This window comes from Myiozetetes cayanensis, unplaced genomic scaffold (genome assembly GCF_022539395.1).
Source record: "Myiozetetes cayanensis isolate MyiCay16 unplaced genomic scaffold, myiCay2020 scf17, whole genome shotgun sequence".
In the NCBI taxonomy this organism is placed as follows: domain Eukaryota; kingdom Metazoa; phylum Chordata; class Aves; order Passeriformes; family Tyrannidae; genus Myiozetetes; species Myiozetetes cayanensis.
In genome coordinates, this window is record NW_026087378.1 from 4,890,106 (window position 1) to 4,910,084 (window position 19,979).

Here is a 19,979-nt window from a genome sequence, read left to right on the forward strand (position 1 = left end):
GGGGAGCCCAGCACAGCCCAGTGTCACCAGAACCTCCTGCTAACCCACCACACAGCTCAGTCACCTCATAGGGATCAGGCTTGTGAAGAAATACTTACTGCCTTCACTCTGATTGTCCTTGTTCGAGTTGTACACCTGGAAAACACAAGAAGAAAGTCTTATGAGGACCTGGGCTCCAGCTGGGAAGGGTCTGCTGACATGCCTGGTGTCACCCCCATGGTGTCTGCTGCCAGGACTTGCCTCCACCTCCCCTAGCAACAAGGTCCCCAAAGACCACACACAACCTTCTGCACCCAAAGGCCACAGCTCTGGAATTGTATTAAAATAATAACTAGGATAGAACTTACAACAAGAAAATGCAAATAGCGTGGACCAGGTAAAACCAGAACTACAGGGCTTTTTAAACGAAATGAAGGTGGGGTTGGACTAGATGACCTTTAAAGATCCCATCCAAGCCAAACTATTCCATGATTCTATGACTCCTGTTCTGGAAGACACACATCAAGGATATAAACCTGGAGCAAAGCAGGCTTTGCCTTACGGGCATTACAGGAACCTCTGGTAGGTGCAGGTCAGACATGGAGCAGGCAGCCACCCTCCTCAGGTGCTTACAGCCTGAGCAAATGAGTCAGGCAAAGAGTACAAGAGGAAAAGAAATGTCATTAACTTAGAGAAGACATGAAGTGCAGCAGGGTGAGGCAATGCATCCAGCACTGCCCGCAGCAGAGCCACCGCCAGACTCCATCCCAAGCCTCTCCAGCCTTCCAATGTCAGAGCTCCTCCTCCCATCCCCATCACCACCACAGCTTGGCTACTTGAGATGAAAGTGATGTTTCAGTGGATACAATTAAAAGGGAAAAAACACAGGCAGAAGGTTTTAATCATGGTGTGAGGGTGGTTTAAAAGTCCAGCATAATGCCTATAACAGCTGTAAGAAGATCAGCCTTTAGACAGGTTGTATTTCTCCAGCTCAACAGAGTAAAATGGTTTAAAATCATCCTTCAGTACTCAGAGTCCCTACAGGAACACACACATACCCCCCCTAGAGCTCCAGCAGTGTCCCAGCTGGAGCTGACTCCTGCACCATCCACAGGGCAGGACAAAAAGCCAGTGCAGGCTGTTGGAGCTGCATCGCTCACACCCTTCCTCTGCTGGGAACAGGGCTGGAAGCCCCCTTCCATAGGGAGCCGGCACAGGGAGCTGCCTGCATCACATGCTTCCTCTCAAAATAGCCGGGGGGGGGAAGGAACGTTTCCAAAGGCCGTGTTGATAGCAACACACGGGCAGCAACAGCCGCACGGGAGCGGGGACGGGAGAGGCGCCGGGCTGCAGGCTCGGCTTTCCCTCCATGGGATCCCAATCCCTGATATTAACACTGAAGGAGGGAGGGTCTGTGCTTCCAGCGGGGTCTCCAGGAACTCCAGCAGAAGGATGAGGCTGGGGAGGTGTGATGTCCTCAAAGGTTCAGTGACAGAGGCCGCCAGGCACGTGCTGTTCACCACAGCAGAGGTCACCATGGTGCCCACCCTCAGTGCCCCAAAACCAGCCCAACACCCCCCCATCCAAACCAAAAACACCCCAAAAAGGCTGTGTGTCACACAGCACGTCACCATTAGGGCACATAAACAGCTTCCTTCCCTGCAGGTCACTGAAACACAGGCTATTCCTGTGCTCTCCTGCCTGTCTGGGCACCAGCCAGAGGGCAGTAGGACACCTTGGATCAGATCTGTCATCCAGGACATGCTCAGGGAAGCACAAATCTAGTGGAACAGCTCAAAACCAGGGGTTTGGGCAGACACTAACCCTTCAACACTAATTCCTGGAATAGTTCCCAAATAACACCTTCACCCTCCCTCCCTCCCAGGGCACAGGGCTATGCAACGCAAGACCAAGTAGAGATGATTGTTTGCAGGAGAAAATCCATCAGGCCACATCTGGCAAGCAGGGGATGATTCAGCAGCAAAACCAGCTGCAGTCAGCAAGTGAGTTTTCCTCTAGGAACAGTGTTTATATCAAGAAAATAAGTGAAAAGAGGGAAGGAAATCACCCGTGGGTTCCCCTGCCAGTAGTGCTGCCCAGCAGCCCCAGCCATGGTGTCAGCCTTCCCTAAGGAGGTTTTTCTCTCCAACCTCTGTTGGAGGGCTTGTTGAAGGGACCAGGGACACAGCCTGAGGTGACTCTTACTCAAAGGCTTGCAGACACATGCTTGGATCACACCCAGGCTTCATGCCCTGGCTCACCCCAGACACACAGCTAACACTATATACAGCGAAGGATGGAGCTTGGAGCCACCTGGTCTAGTGGGAGATGCCCTTGCACATGGCAGGGGGTGGAATGAGATGAGCTTTAAGGTCCCTTCCAACCTAAAGCATCCTGCTCGAGTCATGGTGCACAGCACATCAGATATAGGGAGATCATCTGCCTGCGCATTCGCTGTTCCAGTTTGGATCCACGAAACAATAGAGATTGTTAATCACCAGAGACTGCTCCTACAACAAGGGAAAAGGGCAGGTAAGGAAACAACATGCTTATGCCATTAATTGCAAAGTGTGCACACAACAAGAAGTTTCATGCAGAGGTCAACTGCAACCATAAAACAAGGAGACACTGTGATCCTGCATCCATCTTATTGAGGACAAACCTTTAATCCATTGTCTGTGTTAATCCACTAACACCACTCTACATCATCAGGGTTTTAACTAAGCCCCAAATCTTTTTGCAATGGCTAATATCCTTTAATATCCTTTTGTTTTTCAAGAAAAGCATTACTTTTAAAAAGAAATACTTTTCCTAGACTGCCTCAAATCTTTTGGAGAGAGATTTTTCAGGGTAAGAGAAAGTTTCCAAGTCTGAGGAAGGGGCTGCTGTGTAAGAGGTCCAAGAAGTCCAAGAGGAAGGCTCGTCCAGTGCCCCAAAGGTCACATCTGCCCCCTCGACAAACCCTTGGGCTCCTGCCCAGCTTGGATCTTGGGATGTTAATATTCTATTCTTTCCAAAACAGCTCTGATAACATGCTTAAAGCACAGGCTTAAAGCACAAGGATGCCTCTGAAGATTAAGCCTCACATATAAGACAGTCAGTTGATGAACCAACCTCCCCCTGTGAAAGGGTGTGGAATTTTAAAGAGGTTCTTGCTATTCCCTACACTACACACACAGCACCGAGCCTGGGCCTGTGGCACCTCTGTCCCAGGAGAGATGGGCACCTAGCTGGGAACACATGGTCCCAGCTCTTCTGAGTCCTCTTCCAAACAAGTGCCAAGGGCTGGATTTGATTTTTTCCCACCCAACATCCTCTCTCTTGCATGTCTGCACACAGTTCCCGTGCTCATGTTGGCTGTGGGCTGCCTCCCACGGGACACAGCACTGGGACGTGGGGCTCCCAACGCCTGTGCCAGGTAAATGCGAAGGGATGGCGCAGTGACACCTCACAGGCTGACAGCACCCAACAAACACCCAACGTGGGAGGGCTGCCAAGCACAGGAAAAGGCCAGGCAGGAGCTCTGCAGACACACACATCACCCAGCATTGAGCCAGACAATAAAACACCATTAAATAAGTGTATTTTTATACCCACATGCTGTTTTCTTGTTGTTAACACACTCTGGAGAAAACAGACCTAAACCCAGAAAGCTTGCAGTGAAATAAAAAGCTTCTTTCACTTTTCAGTATTAGTCATGGACAAAGGGTGGGAAATCTGAGGGAAAGAACATCACTCAGAGGTGAAGAGCCCATGTCCCACAGACACGTGTGGGAACAGGCTGGGTTATAAAACTCAGAACTCGGGCTAGTGACTAACTTGGAGACAGATCCCTGCCCTGCAGCGCTGCAATGCTTTAATATCACCCTCTCACTAATTATTCCCATTTGAGTGCCAAAGAGCCAAAATATCTTTACTAAGCAGTTTCAGAAGTGAAGTATATAGAAAAAATATATATTAACCTAGTGCAAAACCTGCAGACCTTGATGACTTGAATTTACTTTCCTAAATTCACACTGTAGATGGTCAAATATCCTGAACAAAACCAGACTGCATCGTTTCATCAGCAGAAGCTACTGCTTTTTCTTTCCTGTAGGATCACTGCTGTTTGGAGGCTTAAACAAGGCCTTTATGAGCTATTATTGAAAAATTCCAAGATACATCTCTAAGTAATCCAGAAGGATAAATTTTATAAGAGCACAACAGCAGTTGCAACTCATGACTACTTTAACACTTGCACTATGCTCAATTATGAACTTGATATTTAAGATAATTCATCAAAGAACAAGTTATTTCCTTTGGTTAGATTATTTCACCAAATATACAGGAAATCATTTTATAGGGATGATTAAGAGGTCTACAGTGTTCAAGGGTGTGCTAGAGGAACACACAGCCCAGGAAGCACCTCCAGCCATCGTGCTCCCTCGGAGCCGGTGATTTGAGCCAGAGGGTAACTCACTCACAGCCACAGCCATGTGTTTGCTCCTCAGTCCATGTCCCCACCTTCACGTGCACCAAAGTTTGGGTAGAGGCAGCAACACAGACACCGCATCTGCTCCTGCCCCCTCCAAATTCAGTCCTGCCATTACCACATCTACACATGATGCCGGAGCTGTGGGTGAGGCAAACATCAGCTGTGGATTTTCCTAATCAGAAATGCTCTGAGAGCCATCATTCAGAGCTTAAAGAACCCTTACAGCCACTGACAGTCACCATCAGGAGCCTAAAACACCTCTAGAGACACCATCCAGAGTCTAAAATACTCTGCAGACACCAACAGCGACCACGCAAAGCCTAAAAGACTTCCACAGGCACCGATGCCCACCATCCAGAGCCTAAAATAGTCCTACAGCCACTATTCATCATCTGATGGCATTTTCTGCTTGTGCACAGATAAACCAAGAAGAATCTGATCCATCAGTCTTCCAACCTGATCCTAAATAAATTGCACACGTGAGCGTGCAAAGAGCAAACGGGTGTGTGGGTGGTTTGGGATGAAACTGGATTGTGGGAAAAGAAAAGGAAAAGGAAGTAGCTGGGGGTTGGAAGGGGAACTACAAAAAGATGATGTTGAGTAATTTAATGTTTATTTCCTCATTTCAGGGGTCACACTGCTGTCCACAGTGTCCATTAACCTCCCCAAGACACAGACTGTGCTCTCGTAAGGCACTTTTAGGGGTGCCACGAACTTTCTGTGAACACACATTTTATACAAAAAGCAACTTCTCATTTAAAATTCCAAATCCAAAATGGCCCAACCTAAGCTGCATCTCTTAGAGCTTGCACAGTGTTCAGCAGAGTTCCCAAAATCGTTCAGGTTCCAACATCAGCATGAAATTCTGTGCAATGGCTAAAATCTAGAGGAAAGAATTGTCCAGTTTCTCAGATAGAACAGAGATTTAAGGAAAGCCTCAGAGACCATGAGGCCAGCAGACCTGGTTTGGAGGGAGTGCAACCTCCATCTGAGAAGGATTTCAACCACTACACCCTGGAGTGGAAGATTCCACCTCACACTTCTTTCACTCGTGCTGGGACCTTCCCTTCAATCCAGACTTTCCATCTGGACTATCAGAAGGGGCCAGTCCTGCCAGAATTCCCTGGTCTCCCTGGAGAAGCATGGTGTTTGCAAGGCCCAGAGCAATGGGAGGAAATGCTGCAGTATTATGCAATTTCCTTGTGATTCATATTCAAAAATCCTCAAAACAGCCAGGAACAAGTCTTTCAACTTTCAGCTCAGAAGATGCACGAGCCAAAAGGGTATAAATAGATACTCTCTCAGATTTGGTAGCCCAAGTGGCTTCCCAGCCACCCAGGATGGTCTGAGAAGATATGGGCAGGAGGAGCACAGACATTCCATGAGGGTGTTTTGCAACCCTTTTATAAAGGAAAAGGGAAAATGGGCTTAAAACCAGCCTGGAGGCTGGAGTCCAGCCATTCTGACTGACTCAGCTGGTGCTGGGGGGTGTCTGCAGCACCCCGAGCACCCTGGAGCTCCAGCAGAGCCCCTGCACAAGGCCTCACTCAGCCCAGCAGTGGCAAACACAGGATGGAACTCTCACACATCCCTTTTCCCACCTGTTAATTGCCCTACAACAGAAGATCCACTTGGAACAAGTCTTTCCCCTTAATGTCTTTCTCACTTGGACACCAGTGATGCACCTGATTGTGTCCCTGCACTCCAGAGCGTATCCCATAGACAGCCACACCCATGGTGCACACAGGGATGCCCAGAGTGGGGCCAGAGCCTCTGACCACCCAGGGAGCCCTTCAGAGATGGCATAAACAAGCCTGGGGAGGGGAGGGCACCCCGCAGCAACAGGGAAGGGGAAAGAGGAAGGATGGACAGGAAGAAAGAAGAAGAGAAGAGTGAGATGGCACAGGTATGTGCCACGCCAGGATCCTCTGCACCTGACACCCGAGCTTGGCACAGCACTGCAGAGATGCTGCGTTGGGACACAGCCCAGAAGCAGGATCCCAGCAAAGCACGGAGCAGGGCAGATCATGTACAAAAAGCCTATTTCCTTATTAAAAGCAGGACACCTGGCAACCTTGATGAAATCAGCCCTTGTTTCTGGCTCTGCCTTATCAACCCTGTTCTATTTTTGTCTGACAGCCAGGTTTTTGTAGTACAAGCAGGATTTTCAGAGCTAGACTACACTGTGTTGTGGTTAGAAATAACCTTCCTTGCTCTGCGAGCCAGAAGGATACAGATAGGAGTATGATCTCTCCCAGCCCACATCCTTGCAAACCTCCCTGCAGCGGCAGAGGAGGAAAAAACATGCCTTGCTTCCCAAGTGGAGAACTTGGCAGGGCAGCAGAAACCCACTGTGAAATGCTGGTTTATGTCATTCAGACGAGGCTGTTCATTTGGAAGAGGGTGGCCAGGGACCCTGGCAGCTTCTTCCTTCCTTCCTTCCTTTCCTCCCAGCCTACTGTTCATCACTGTCGGAGTCATCTCCCACCTTGTGTCCCCCTTTCTCTCTCCTCCTCCTTCCTTCCAACACGAATTTCAGCTCACAACTCCCACCCAGGGCCTGATTAAAAGACGAAGAAAAGAAGTCTATCAGAAGTGAAGCATCTGGGGGCTTGAATCCTCTACACGGGTCCTGCTCTCCTGCCTCTTGGAGCTGAACTAAAGGATGGTTCTAATTAAAAACAAGCCCACGTTTTATTACAAGTGCAGGCATTCCCAAGGGCCTCCGGAGCCGAGGCCGGCCGGGCTCCCTGCCAGCCAGCTGGGCTGCTTAGCTCAGCTCAGTTATATAACCCACCATGTTTGTCACCCAAGGAAACAATTACCTGGGTCAAACTAAAGGAAAAAATTACCTGGGTCAAACTGTCAACTTCCCACGTGTAACTGCGGAAAGGGAATCCAGCAGCAGCTACTCTGGGGGTTACACGGACGTAACAGAGGATAGCATGTCAGATCTATGGCAGCCTCAGAATAACGCAGCTAAAGGTCAACTGCTTCAGTAAAATACATTTTTGGAATAACTAAAGTGCCTGAAGTTTCCCAGAGCAGCATTTTTAGGCAAGCCCAGGAGAGCAAATACGTTGGGATCACTCAAATGACTGATTAAAAGTGAAAACTTCTATCAGTCTAAGCTTCCCCTAAGTTTTCTAGGATGCTTGAGCAACAACTTGCACATCCTCCTCCAGCAGCTCTGCCCTGGAGCCCAGCCAGCCCCAGCCAGCACACACGCCCTTCCTCCTCCCAACGTCTGCTGACGAACACGGGCTCTCAACACATCAAAACCAGCCTAATTTTAAATGACAGTGTCATCTTTATTTTTAAAATAACTGTAACACAGCCATGCCTGGCGCTCCTCCTCTGTGAAAGAAGTTTGACACTGCCCGGGTGTTCCGAACAACGCTGGTGGCTTAGTGCCAGCACTGGTTAAACTACCACTGGCTGCTGGTTTAAACACTGTGCAATCCTTGAGCTGAGACCACTTTCAGTCCCCTGTTGGCACAGCTGTTGATGAGGGGACTCCTGGGTCAGCCATGGGGCTGAGGCTCTGGGAAAGGCCAGTAGAAAGGGGACACAATTCCATCCTTCTGCTCCCATGGAGACCCCTGTGAGCCCAGGGTGGCTGCAGAGGTTTCTCGGAGCAGCCCTGGGAGGCAGCATGGGTGGTTCCTCCCTGGAGCTGGGAGCCAGCCCGATGGAGACTTAAATGGTGGTGTCCCTCTCCAAAACTGCAGCAGGACATCTGCCCCTTTCCAGACAGAACCTGAAATTCCACAAAACTAATAACCTCCCTGGGAAATCACTCACCCCAGCACATGCCCAGCACCCACAGCTGCACAGCACTCGTGAGCAGCATTTCTACCATGTGGTATCCAACAAACACTGGTTGAGGCACAGAGTGGGACATGTCCACCTGCACACTGGCACGGCCTGAGCCTGTTGCCTGCTGGCTCCTGTCCTTGCTCCCAATCCTGCTCCTGCCAGAGTCCAGCATCCCAGCTCTGCACAGGGATCTGCCAGGAATGGCAAATCAAGGGTGGAACAGAAGAGAGACCAGAAGGACAGAAATAAGATGATTAAAACAGTTTCAAAGGACAGGCCTTCTCTTGGGGCTGCAGCTGGGAGAAGAAAACCCCCTGGGTCATGGACAGTGGTGAGGCTGCAGCAGGACAGGAAATCACTGCTTAAATCCAAATGTAAGAACCAATAAAGGAAGAGGGCAGTTTTGCAACTCATTGTACGATGAAACATTCACTTTAATTTTTAATTTAAAATAGGAAACAATACTTTTAATAGTCTATTCAAACTGTCAGGGGAGTTTGCTCTCCTAAAAACTAGCTATTCTCTAAATTTCTACATGTTTCTTGAAGTGCCTGATCAAATCATTCTAAGCAGACGTGATGAAGAGCAGAGAGGAAGGCAAAGCAAGCACACATTCTTTGGTCTGTCACTCCAGCCAAGGCTCTGTGCCTCCCTGCAGAGGTGCCAGCACAGCCAAAGGGTGGACAGCAAGTTCCTACCAAACTATGCAATGAAATCTCGGGATGCAACCCCTCTGCACCCTTCCCTTAGGCTGGTTCACCTCTCCAGGCCCAGACTCACAAACAAGTTGCCACATGTAGCTGATCCGTCCTGTTCCACACACTGTGCTGCAATCCAGGTTCAATTAACCAACATTACCCAGGTACTCTGCAGACTCAACCCACCTCTCACCACCACGCTCACCTCTGGCCTGAACCCCCAAAAACCCCAAACCCCATGGTGCAGTGGAGCTGGTGGGTGTCCCACACAGGAGATGAGTGTTGTATGATGTCCAGTGGATCAGTGATGGGACCTGCACTCGCATCCCCATTCCTCACTCCTCTGCAAGTTTCCCTTGGGGGGGTATCAGCAGTAACACAACATGGGAGATGTGCAGCAGAGCCAACACCATCTGCCAAAATCCAGGAGAGCAAAATCCAGCTGGTCTCCTGGGACCAATTGAACCCATTTCCAGGCAAAGCCAAATGTTCGTAGCCAATTTCTGCAGCACAGACCCCCAAGGAGGAGCAAGGAACGCATTAAAGAACTGATGAGGTATTCACAGGAGAGCTACTGCTCTGCTCCTGCACGTCCCCAACAACATAGGGGGAAGAAGAGGTCAAAACTGTGTGGCAAGGCACTTTTAGGTGTGTAAAAGCAATCCAGAGGGCTCTTTTCTCTTTTAAAAATCATCTAGAATGCTTCTCTCAGTATTGCTCTCTCTATCACCCAAGCAGCTTAAGCAAAGGACAAAACCTGCCAGCCTGAAGCCAGCAGTGACTGCAGCTGGGTGAGACAACAGCCAGTGAAGCAGCAGTCATTGGAACCAGGAATAAAAGCCTGAAGTCAAGGCTTAAGACCTCACTGGCTTAAGTGCTTTAGAAGCAAAATAAAAGCTTATGAACTCCACGTAAAGTTACTGCTATTACAGGCTTAAATGAGTTACCAAACAGGGGAGGGAGAGGGAGGGAACAGTGGGAAGAGCACGTGATACAAGAACTAACATGGGAAGTGATGCATCATTCCGTCTGAAAGCTCCGGCTGATTCTCTGAAGATCCTCTGCTACCACCTTGTCTCCAAAAAAGACTATGAATTTTCTGGAGCGATAATCTTGAACTGTGGGATGCAAAAATAAGCCAAGCAGGAGTTCCCCCGGGCCAGGTTGGGGCCCAGTGGGACTCACCACCAGTGCGGCTCCACCGAGGCAGTGCTGCCGCTCCGGGAGGCAGCACGGATGCTCCCAGGGCAAGGAGAGACTGGGCACCAGTTCAGGGAAAGTTCACTGGGTGAACTTAAGAGATTAAGAGCAGGCAGAGTGGGGAAAAAACGTTCTGTTGAGCAAAGAGAGAGAGACAGGGAGATGGAAAAGCAGCAGTGGGAATGACTCAGGTCATGGAGAAAAACAAAAAAAAAAATTGCTATAAGAAAACAAACCCAGGCAAGATGAAGGCCTTGAAAACCTGCAAGATAAAGAGTACACAGAAAAAACATCTTCTCCAGAAAGCTGACAAAAACACACGTCTGTGGGATCGGGAGTGTACAAAGATCAGCATGGAAAAGGCTGTGAGGAAACAAGCTGGAGAGACAGACATGGACCCAGCCCTGAGGCGAGCAGGGGGAAGAACAAGGTGATCACTCCAACACTTGTCCCAGGCTCCCCGTGCAAAGAGAACTCGGCCAAAGACACCGTCTGTACGCAAAGATGCTCTGGGTGAGGATTTTTCTCCCTGCGTGAGGATTTTTCTCTGACAACTGAGATGGAGTGAATTAAAAGGGCAAAGCAGATCTGCAGCTCCAGTGAGTCCCAGCCCAGTGAGGGGGTTGGGCAGGGGTGTGGTGGTAGGTGCAAGGTTGCTCCCCAGCAGCCACACGGGCGCTGGGACTGAAGTCCTTCAAGTTAATTTACTTTTTGAATGAGCCAAAATGACAGGAATGCCGAGGTTGAAAGCACTGGAGTGAGTTCAAAAGACATCATTTCCACTGGGAAATAAATCCCTCACCATTTTGTATAATTAGACAAGGAAAATGAAAAACAATTTCAGAAAGAATTCCCAGCAGCAATATCCAAGGAGGAGGTGGGACGTGCATTGGGCAGGAATGCGGGGCTGGGCTCTGCTGTCACTGTTTGGCACACAAACACCACACAGCATCTCCAGAGCAGCAGGGGTGAAGGAGCTCCTCGATCACTGACCTGTTGTCCCACCTGGAGCGTGGCTGCGGGGCTGGGAACAGGACCACAGCATGGAGAGCTCCAGAGGAATCACCACCAGCCTCAGTGCACGGCCAGAGCTCCTGGAGGGCCACTGCACCCAGCCCACGTGGAGGAGCCAACAGAGACCCTGAGTGGGACACCCGCAGGGAAGGGAGTCCTGCCCCACGGTGCCAGACTGGCAGTGGGTGGAGAGATGTGACCACACTGCTGCTGCTTCACCTCTGCTCCTCTCACCAACCCAAACCCACCACCAGCACCACAGCACAGCTCCCAGAACGGTGGCAGAGGTCACTGTGGAAGCACCCAGCCTCAGACTGGGGGGACGTGGAGGGGCAGGGAGAGGGGAAAGATGCCCATGGCTGTGGAGGGAGGAACCCAGAGACCTGACAGGTTCTGAAGGTCTGTACTCTCCTTCTCTCAGTGCACCCAGATTAAACGCTGCCATCCCAAAACTATCAGCTTCTTGTGTAGGGGCAGGAGGGAGAGGTGGTTCTGATTTGGGGCTGTGCCAGGTTTCGGGGGAAAAGCCGGGAAGTGAGCACTGTCCCCATCCTGAGCAGCCCAAATGCAGGAACTGGGGGCAGGCTCGGGGGGCACGTCCCTCCTCCAGACCTCCAGTTTGTGGGACAGGGGGGAGGGCAGCCCCAGCGACCCCGCAGAGCCCTGGGGTGTGGGGGGTCGTGGCCAAGCCCACACGTCACAAGTGCCATGAGTGGCCGGTCTCAGCTGCCCTCTAGTGGGGAGCAGCTGCAGGGCACCGACATCTCTCCAGGATGGCACAGAGTCTCAGAATCATTTAGGGTGGAAAAGACCTCCAAGATCACGGAGTCCAACCTGTGACCCATCCCCACCTAATCAACAAGACCAGAGCACTGAGTGCCACGTCCAATCATTCCTTGGACACCTTCAGAGATGGGGACTCCACCACGTCCCTGGGCAGTCCCTTCCAATGCCCAACAGCCCTTTCCAGGAAGAAATTCTTCCTGATGTCCAACCTGGACCTCCCCTGACACAGCTTAAGGCCATTTCCTCTTGTCCTGTCCCTCGTTCCTTGGGAGCAGAGCCCGATCCTCACCTGGCTCCCCACTCCTGTCAGGGAGTTACAGAGAGGGATAAAGTCTCTCCTCCACTCTAGCTACAGGCTTGGCAAGAAAACCACAACCTTACCAAAATGCTTACCTTGTTCTTTGTCACAAAATACACTGTCTAATTTGTGCCTCTCCTAATCTTGCAGCCCACCATCAGCTAACATAGCTTTTATTCCTGACTCAGGTTCCAAGGAAGTTTCAGAATTACTCTGGCCTCCACCATATACATTTACAAACTTCATCACCAGAGCAGTAAATCTACAGGAAACTGACCTCAGTATCTTAATAAAACCAAACACCACTGACCCACCGTGGAGTTAGCAATTTCTCCTATTTCCAGCCTCTGTAATACCAAAGAAAACCCAAAGTCAACACAGGGGGTTTATCCAAATTAATAACAAGTGGTAAGAGTTAACCGTGCGATGAGAGTTGTCTGGAGGCTGCTCCGGCTGTGAGATACAGCATAAATCTTCTCAAGTTGTGACAAATGTCTTGGCTAATGCAGCCACATTCTATGTTTAGATCTCACTAAGATGTAATTTGACATTTGGGTTTACTTTCTTCATTATAATTAAGAAATAAACTCCAGTCCACGTTAATCTCTTCACAGCCTGAATTTGCACATGGAATTACTGCCCCCGCCATGCCAAACCTTCCCCACACTCAACAGTCAAATCAAAGGAAAACCAGACATTCTTTCCAGTAGAGTTCTTCAGTTACAGAAACAAAGTCAAAGCATAGGATGGATATTTCTAGGAGTCTAAAGGTTAAATCCTTGTCTCTTGTTCAAGGAAATCTCTGTGGAGAAGGTAACACACCCCACCCTGGTGTTGCAAGATAAGAACCCAAACAGAACAGCCCACAACTCCATTCCTGATGGATGCAGGAGGATAACTGAGGACAAGGAGGTGCCTCATTTGTCAGCACGCACCACCTTCGTCAGTTAAGTGCCTCTTGGATCTGTTTCCATATGGGCTGCATTCCCATGGCTCCCACTCCACACCTGGAAGGCCAGTTTAAGCCATTAGCATTTAAGAGCCATGAGGTGTTGCATTAACGCGCAGCCACAACCCCTGACACGCTGGATGAGCAGGCTGCCCTCAGCTGATGGGCATGATAGGGAGGAACAGCAACACACAGGCGGCACGAAGACCTGCGTGTTTTTGAAGGAGCTCTCATAACCACATTCTGGAACAGGATAATCCAGGCAGTCCTGTGCTGGTTGCCCCACAGCTCCTTTCGCACGCACAGCGCTTTGCAAGCACCCAAAAGTCTCTGTCTGCACCTCTACAGAGTGGCTCTGCTCGTGTGCCACATCCTGGTAACATCAGCAGGTCAGCACACAACTGGGTGACAATATTCCAGCAGTTCCTGTTGCAGGTGACTGGGTTTCCCATCCCTGCAACAGCAGCTCCCAGCAGAGGTGGGCAGTGGGAAGCAGGTGAGCAGGCCGGAGCAGGACAAGGGAGCAGACTGGGAGCAACAATGCACATTTTGCTCCTGAAGAAACGGAAAATATTATCTATTCGGTCTCCAGGTACAACCAGAATCAAGGCAGGGATTCATTTAAGAGGGATCAAGACAGCTGGCACCTGGAGCTGGAGGGGGTTGTCTCAGTACAGCTTCCCCAGGGCTCAAGAGCCAAGGTGGAGGAGCTGGCTGGTTGTCCCAAGCAAGGGTTTCAACAGGTGATAGAAAAAGGGAGCAGAGGCTGTCACAGAGTCATCAAATCATGGAATGGTTTGTATTGGAAGAGACCTTAAAGATCATCCAGTCCCAAACCCCTGCCATTGGCAGAGACACCTTATACTGGACAAGGCTGCTCTGAGCCCCGTCCAACCTGGCCTTGAACACTTGAAGATGGGGCAGCCACAGCTTCTCTGGGCAGGGGTAAATTGAAACAGAAGAGGTTCAGCCCAGAGATCAGGAGGCCATGATAGCAGCCAAGCTCGAGCCCAGGCAGGTTGCGCCCTCTCCTCCCTTGAATGCTCTCAGCTCCCAACCAGGTAACACCCCGAGCAACCTGCTCTGAGCAGGAGGTTGGACTAGAAATTTCCCGAGCTCCCGTCCTACCTGAATTACCTGATGGATCTACGATTCCAGGCTGGGACCTGGCTGTAATCCACAACGCAATCCTTTCCCTGAAATGCAGGGCAGCAGCCTTCCACACCCAGCCTCCCGATCTCTGAACCGCTGTGTGTTCTAAAAGCGAGTGCTTGACTAAGCCCAGCATGTGCTTTCCAGCACTCTCAGAACAACCCCACATTTCCACACCTCACCTGGCTTCAATGAACATTTTCTGTGGTAAATAAGAACCTTTCCATGGATTTGGGGGGGGGATTTGCTCAAACCAGTACCAGTCTGTGGCAGTGGGCTGTGCTGGGATGTGACACCATGCTTGCCACATGGACTCCACTCCAACTGCCAGAGCCTGACTCGAGCCCAGAGCACAGACACCCAACTCCAAACCACATGAGCTGTCACAGAACAGCCTGGGCTGCTCTGGCTCTGTGCACGGCTTCTTTTCGTGTCCTGATATGCTTTTGGCCACGCCAAGGAATGGAGGTCACAGGCTGGTCTTGGCTGCTCGGTGGTGCCGTGTGTGCCACGGGAGAGCCCCACGCCGAGCCAGGATGGGCCACACCAGCACCTGCACCCTCCGAGGGACCCACTTGGAACCAGTCAAATTTTGAGCTGGCAGGAAGGTTTGAAAACGCATTCAAAAATAAAAACTGACAACCTGCAAACCTCCAGAATCCCTTCCAGAGGTGAGGAAGACTTTGGCAGGGCAGGAGCAAGCACGGGGAACAGGGGCCACGCTCCTCCGCTCACACGAAATGTGCAATTCTCTACCAGACTGAGAAACGGCTGCCAAGGAGTCGCAGGACTCAAAAAGCCCTCGAAATCTACAGCATATTTTCTTCCACTGCTCTTTTTGCCATGTTTTCCTTTCAGCACAGCAGAGCAGCGTGTTTGTGCTGGCCAAGCCTACCCTCCTCCTCTCCACCGCACCTTCAAGCAATCCAAGCACAGGAGATACAGTATTACCTCAAATATTTAACTAAGGGATTAAACTATTCTCTTGGCAGGAGGCAGGAGCTGCCCCACGGATACAGCTCTCACGCTGGCTGGCAGGCACGGCACTGCGTGACAGCGGGCTCTGCAGCAAACAATCTGCCCCGGGCTACCAGAAGCTCTCCACAATTTTCTCTGCTTTTTGGGTACTATCTCTGCTCACCGGTTCCCGGCCATCCATTGCCTCCATCCACAGCCTCCGGTCTTCTTCCGAAAGTGCCTGCATGGTGATGACGCCCGGCCTGCAGAGAGAAGGGGGATGCCGTAAATAAACTGCCGGATGGAAATCAAAATAAAATTAAATAAGCAGAGATAAATTTCCCATGAGAAGAAGACAGAAAGAGGACAAGCTTCTTTCTAGCCAAGTCCCAGCAAATGGGGCTGAGCCCAGCCTGACCTCTCCCTGGACATGCCTGCAGGTTCTGACCAGGATCAGCAAGCAAGCAGAGGACATCTCCAATGATCAACACACCTTTCCAGTGGGTTTAGTGTAAGAGCTGGATGCCAAATTCCTCCTCTGGCCCTCAGCCAGACAGTTCACCTGCCCTGGGCTAAGCAGGTCCATCCAGCAGCAGCAGAAGGCAAGGAAGGTAACCAAGGAAGGTAACCAAGCAAGCAGGAGCCCCACACCCCAGCCCTCCATGTCCCACCACCACCTCATGCACCAGCTCATGGAGGGGACCTTCTGCTGTGAGAAGCATTACATCCCTGGAATGTTTATGCCAGCATTGCTGTGCAAGTGCCCTGACCCTGTCCATACCCTGCTGTCACAGGCAGCAGTGGCAGTGAGGCTATCCTGGACTGTGCACCCCTTCAGCAGTAGGGAAGTACTGCAGGAATCCTGTCTGCCCCAGGGTGCTGGTCCTGCCCCTGCCATCACACACACAACAGCCCTGAGCTGCCCTGTAAATCCAGTCTCCAGAAAATGATGGCTCATTTATTGTAATGAGAAGGGGAAAGGCCTGAGTGCTGCACACACAGCAGAGGAGCCAGAGGACAGCACTGGTCCGTCCCGCCCTCACCCAAGGGCCAACGCCACCACCACGCTCCTGAGTGAATGCTACATCCTCTCCATGCAAGGAGTTAAACCTCAATTACCTGCCCTGATAAGCACAATCAGCAAGGTCAGGATGGATTTAACACACAGGAGAGTGTTTGCACAACCCCAGTTATGGTGTGTGTTTGCACCGAAGCCAGTGCTGTGCTCCCACACCGTAGGCTGGCGACTCACTGCACCTCGCTCGGCTGCAAGCTGCCAGGATTTCCATCTCCACTTCCCAGCTCATCCCACAGCCAGCTGATCCCAACACACACAGCCTGGCTACTGCTGTACCTCCTCAGCATCGTGCCTTTGAACCAGGTCTCCAGCTCCTAAGGGGTGGCCGCATCCCATCCCACCACTGCTCCCCACAGCGGGGCTGGGCAGAGCCCCCAGGCTCAGTCAGACAGTGAGATATGTTCTGTGTGTCTGCTCTAGTCCTGCTGCTTCCTCCTGGGCTATTTTCAGACGCATTAGCAGAGCACAGAAGCTATTCCTGCTGGAGAGCAGGCAGAATCCCTGGCAACGGGGAGACAGAGGCACGGCCCGTGCGCTGCGTGGCTCAGCAGGCTCGGGGGGGCTGCTGGTGCTTCTCTGCTCCATGGGAACTATGACAGTGGAGAACCTCTGACACTGCTCTTCCCACTCATGGCAAAACACAAGGCTCCAGAATGGCAGAGGAGTCAGGATCACTGCTCTGGGGTCCCAGGATGCCGCGGCACAAGGTGGGAAGAGCGATTAAACCTTGGGAGCTGCCAACCGCCTGCGGAGAGCAGGAGTGTTCCGCAGAGCACGTAGGCTCTGTTCAGAACTAAATCCTCAAAAAGTGATAAAGCCTGGGAAGAGAGGTGATTTGCAACTTGCACTTCCCAAGGGTGATTCAGCAGGAGAACGTGAGCTGCACCAACAGTCTGCAGAAGCCCTTTGGTCCTTGATAAGAGCCGGTCCTCTGTTAGAAGAGTAAACATCAACGGGGGCTTTCAAGTGGTGGGTTTGGCCCGTCTTCTGTTGCTTTGTGGCACGTACAGGCAAGGAACAGAGAATTAACCCCTCTCCCTGACTCTGCTCCCTATCCAACCCACCCAGCCACTGGCTTTCAGCACGTGCAGCAGCCCAGCATTGTCCCACCAGTGGATGCTGTGTGCTTAGCCTTGCACCAAGCCCAGGTCCAAGAAAACCAGACATAATGTGCTTGATCTCTGTTAATCCCATTGGTGAGTCAGTCAATATTCACCAGCTTAGTGGTTTGGAAGTTTACTCACTTTGAAGGGAAGAGGAAACCACTTAACCATTGCCCCATCTGAGAGGGAAAATACTCCACATCTAACAGCAAATATGTCCAAAACATGGCACAAAGCTCCTTGTTGTGCAGGTACAAAGCAACTGAAGAGCAGTCCCTGGTACCTGGGGAGCTGAATGGTCGCTTAAGACAGGGCTTAAGTCTAAGCCAAGCTGCTGCTGAAGACACAGATATCCCAGGCAGAAAGCCCTGGAAGGGCTCTTGCTGAGCTAGGGAGACACAGGCAAATGAAATACTGGGATTTCTGTCTCTTTAGCCAAGACATTAAAACAAAGAATTTTAAACCCTTTATTTAGGGTACACTGGAGCGGAGTACCAGCAGAGTTTGGTTCTGGTGTGGCAGTCCTGGTATCTGACGTGCCAGGTTCCCTCAGAACAGGGCAAAGAGGTGATAACACAAAAATGTTTTTTTCTGACTCTAAACAGATAACAAACAATTCCTCTGGCTTCACTTCAAAGTCAGACTTCTTTACCAGCATAAGAGGAGGGGCTGCAAAACTGAATTAAACCAAATTTCCATTGCAAATAGCTCTGCATTTCCTCCCCCAGTGTTTATTTGCCAGGGCACCCATTGCATCACTTTCCTGAGCAGAACCATCTTCCTGGTTGTGATAAATTTAAAATGCACCCACACATTACGCCTCATTCATAATTGATGTGGCCCATGCCCACAGAGCACCCTGTGCTTACAGCCAGGTCTGATGGCTGGCGCTGGATCAGCCTCCTGCCAACACTGTCAGCATCAGCCTGGCTTGAATACTGCCTGCAGCCAGCCTCATCCTCATGGAGTCCTCACCTGGAGTCTCCTGGAAGATCAACTACTTTCCAAAGTGTGCTTGTTAGATTAGGGATATATCTCAGCTATCCAGCCATGGGGAATATATCCTGCTGTGACTTATCTCCCCAAAAGATAAACAAAACGGATCTGTCCTTGTCCCCTCCCCCAACAAATCACCCTGAATACTGGGGGTCATTTATGCAGATAATTATTTATACAGGTAATATACAGCAAATACAGATCCTGCTATGGGGCAGCTCCCATCCTCCCCCAAAGCCTGACGTGGGATCCAAAGCCTGACATGGGATGCACCGGATCCACACGGAGGAGCCTGCCCATCCCAGCCAGCCCACAACTGTGGGACAGCAAATTGGGACAGCACAATGCCCTCTTGGATCTGTCATCCAAGATGCACAAACGGGAGCTCTTGTGTCAAACAACATCAAGGAGCTGCTGATTCATTCCTGACCTGCATCCTGCATTTCCACCTCCAGGCACCAAACACCTTTGCCTTCTTCTGAGATGCAAAGTGGAGATTTGGGATCAGAAGGAACCCATTTCTAAATGGAGTGGCTGCAGGAGGGTGAGACCAGAGCAGAATATGGCAAACACTTCACAAGAAAGTATATTTTCAATATGCTACAATCTAAAAACGGAAGACTTTTCCATATGAGACCACACAGGAAATTTGAATTTTCTCAATATCTCAGCTTTTGTGACAAACAGCCTGGCCTTAAGGAGCTGTGACTAAGCACGCCGAGAAAATGAGAAAGTCCAATAGCTTTTCCTTCTTCCAGAAAAACAAATAAATAAGGAAAGTAATAGAAACAGATAAGAACTTCCAACTCTTACAGCAGCTTATCACAGTGAGACAATCTAAACTGCTGGATGAAAACACATAAGAGTGGATTAATAAGAGGGGTTGAGGGCTGAGCGGAGCCGAACATGCAGAGATATTCACAGTCCCAATCTGAGAAGAGCAAGGACCCCAGACAAGACCCCACGGCCACAGGCCAGGGCACCAGCAGCCAGATGTGGACCCAAAACACAGAAGAGGAAAGATGGAAATAAGGGGCAGACTGCGCTCCTGAGCTCAGAAAGTCTCAGTGTCCGTGTAGAGCTTAAAGCACCATCAGAAGTACAACAACCACCAGCACGTTCTGTGGGTCCCTGTGGCTGCCGACAGGAAAGGATCCTCATCCCTCATCACCAGCCCGCCTGTGACAACCCCCCAATGCTTTGTTTTAAAGGTCACTGGAAAGGCGACACCGGCAGAGGAACAAGCACAAGTTGAACTGCACGTGCTGTCCAGAGCACCGGTGAGAGCCACCGTCGGAGCCACGGACACCAGCAGAGGTGGGGTCCCTGCCAGCCACCCAGCCTCAGTACAGGGAAGTGGGGAGCAGGTCCTGCCATGATCAGGGTGGCACTCAGAGACACGCAGGTCTGTCAGGTGCTTAACCAGAGCAACAGCCTTCCTAGGGAAAACCATCTGGTCACGGGAACGCTTGGCAG

The 19,979-nt window shown here is 50.7% G+C and overlaps 1 protein-coding gene across 3 annotated transcripts in view; it reads right to left on the reverse strand.

The window, feature by feature from the left end:
- The window catches only part of ARHGAP26 (Rho GTPase activating protein 26), a 111,908-nt gene that overhangs the window by 59,264 nt on the left and 32,665 nt on the right, over window positions 1-19,979 (reverse strand). For all 3 annotated transcript variants that reach the window (XM_050312254.1, XM_050312255.1, XM_050312256.1), the window contains exons 11-12: window positions 15,511-15,589; window positions 99-135 (exon numbers count right to left, since the gene is read on the reverse strand). In XM_050312254.1, the coding sequence (XP_050168211.1) occupies window positions 99-135; window positions 15,511-15,589 (116 nt within the window). The remainder of the gene's footprint in view (window positions 1-98; window positions 136-15,510; window positions 15,590-19,979) is intronic.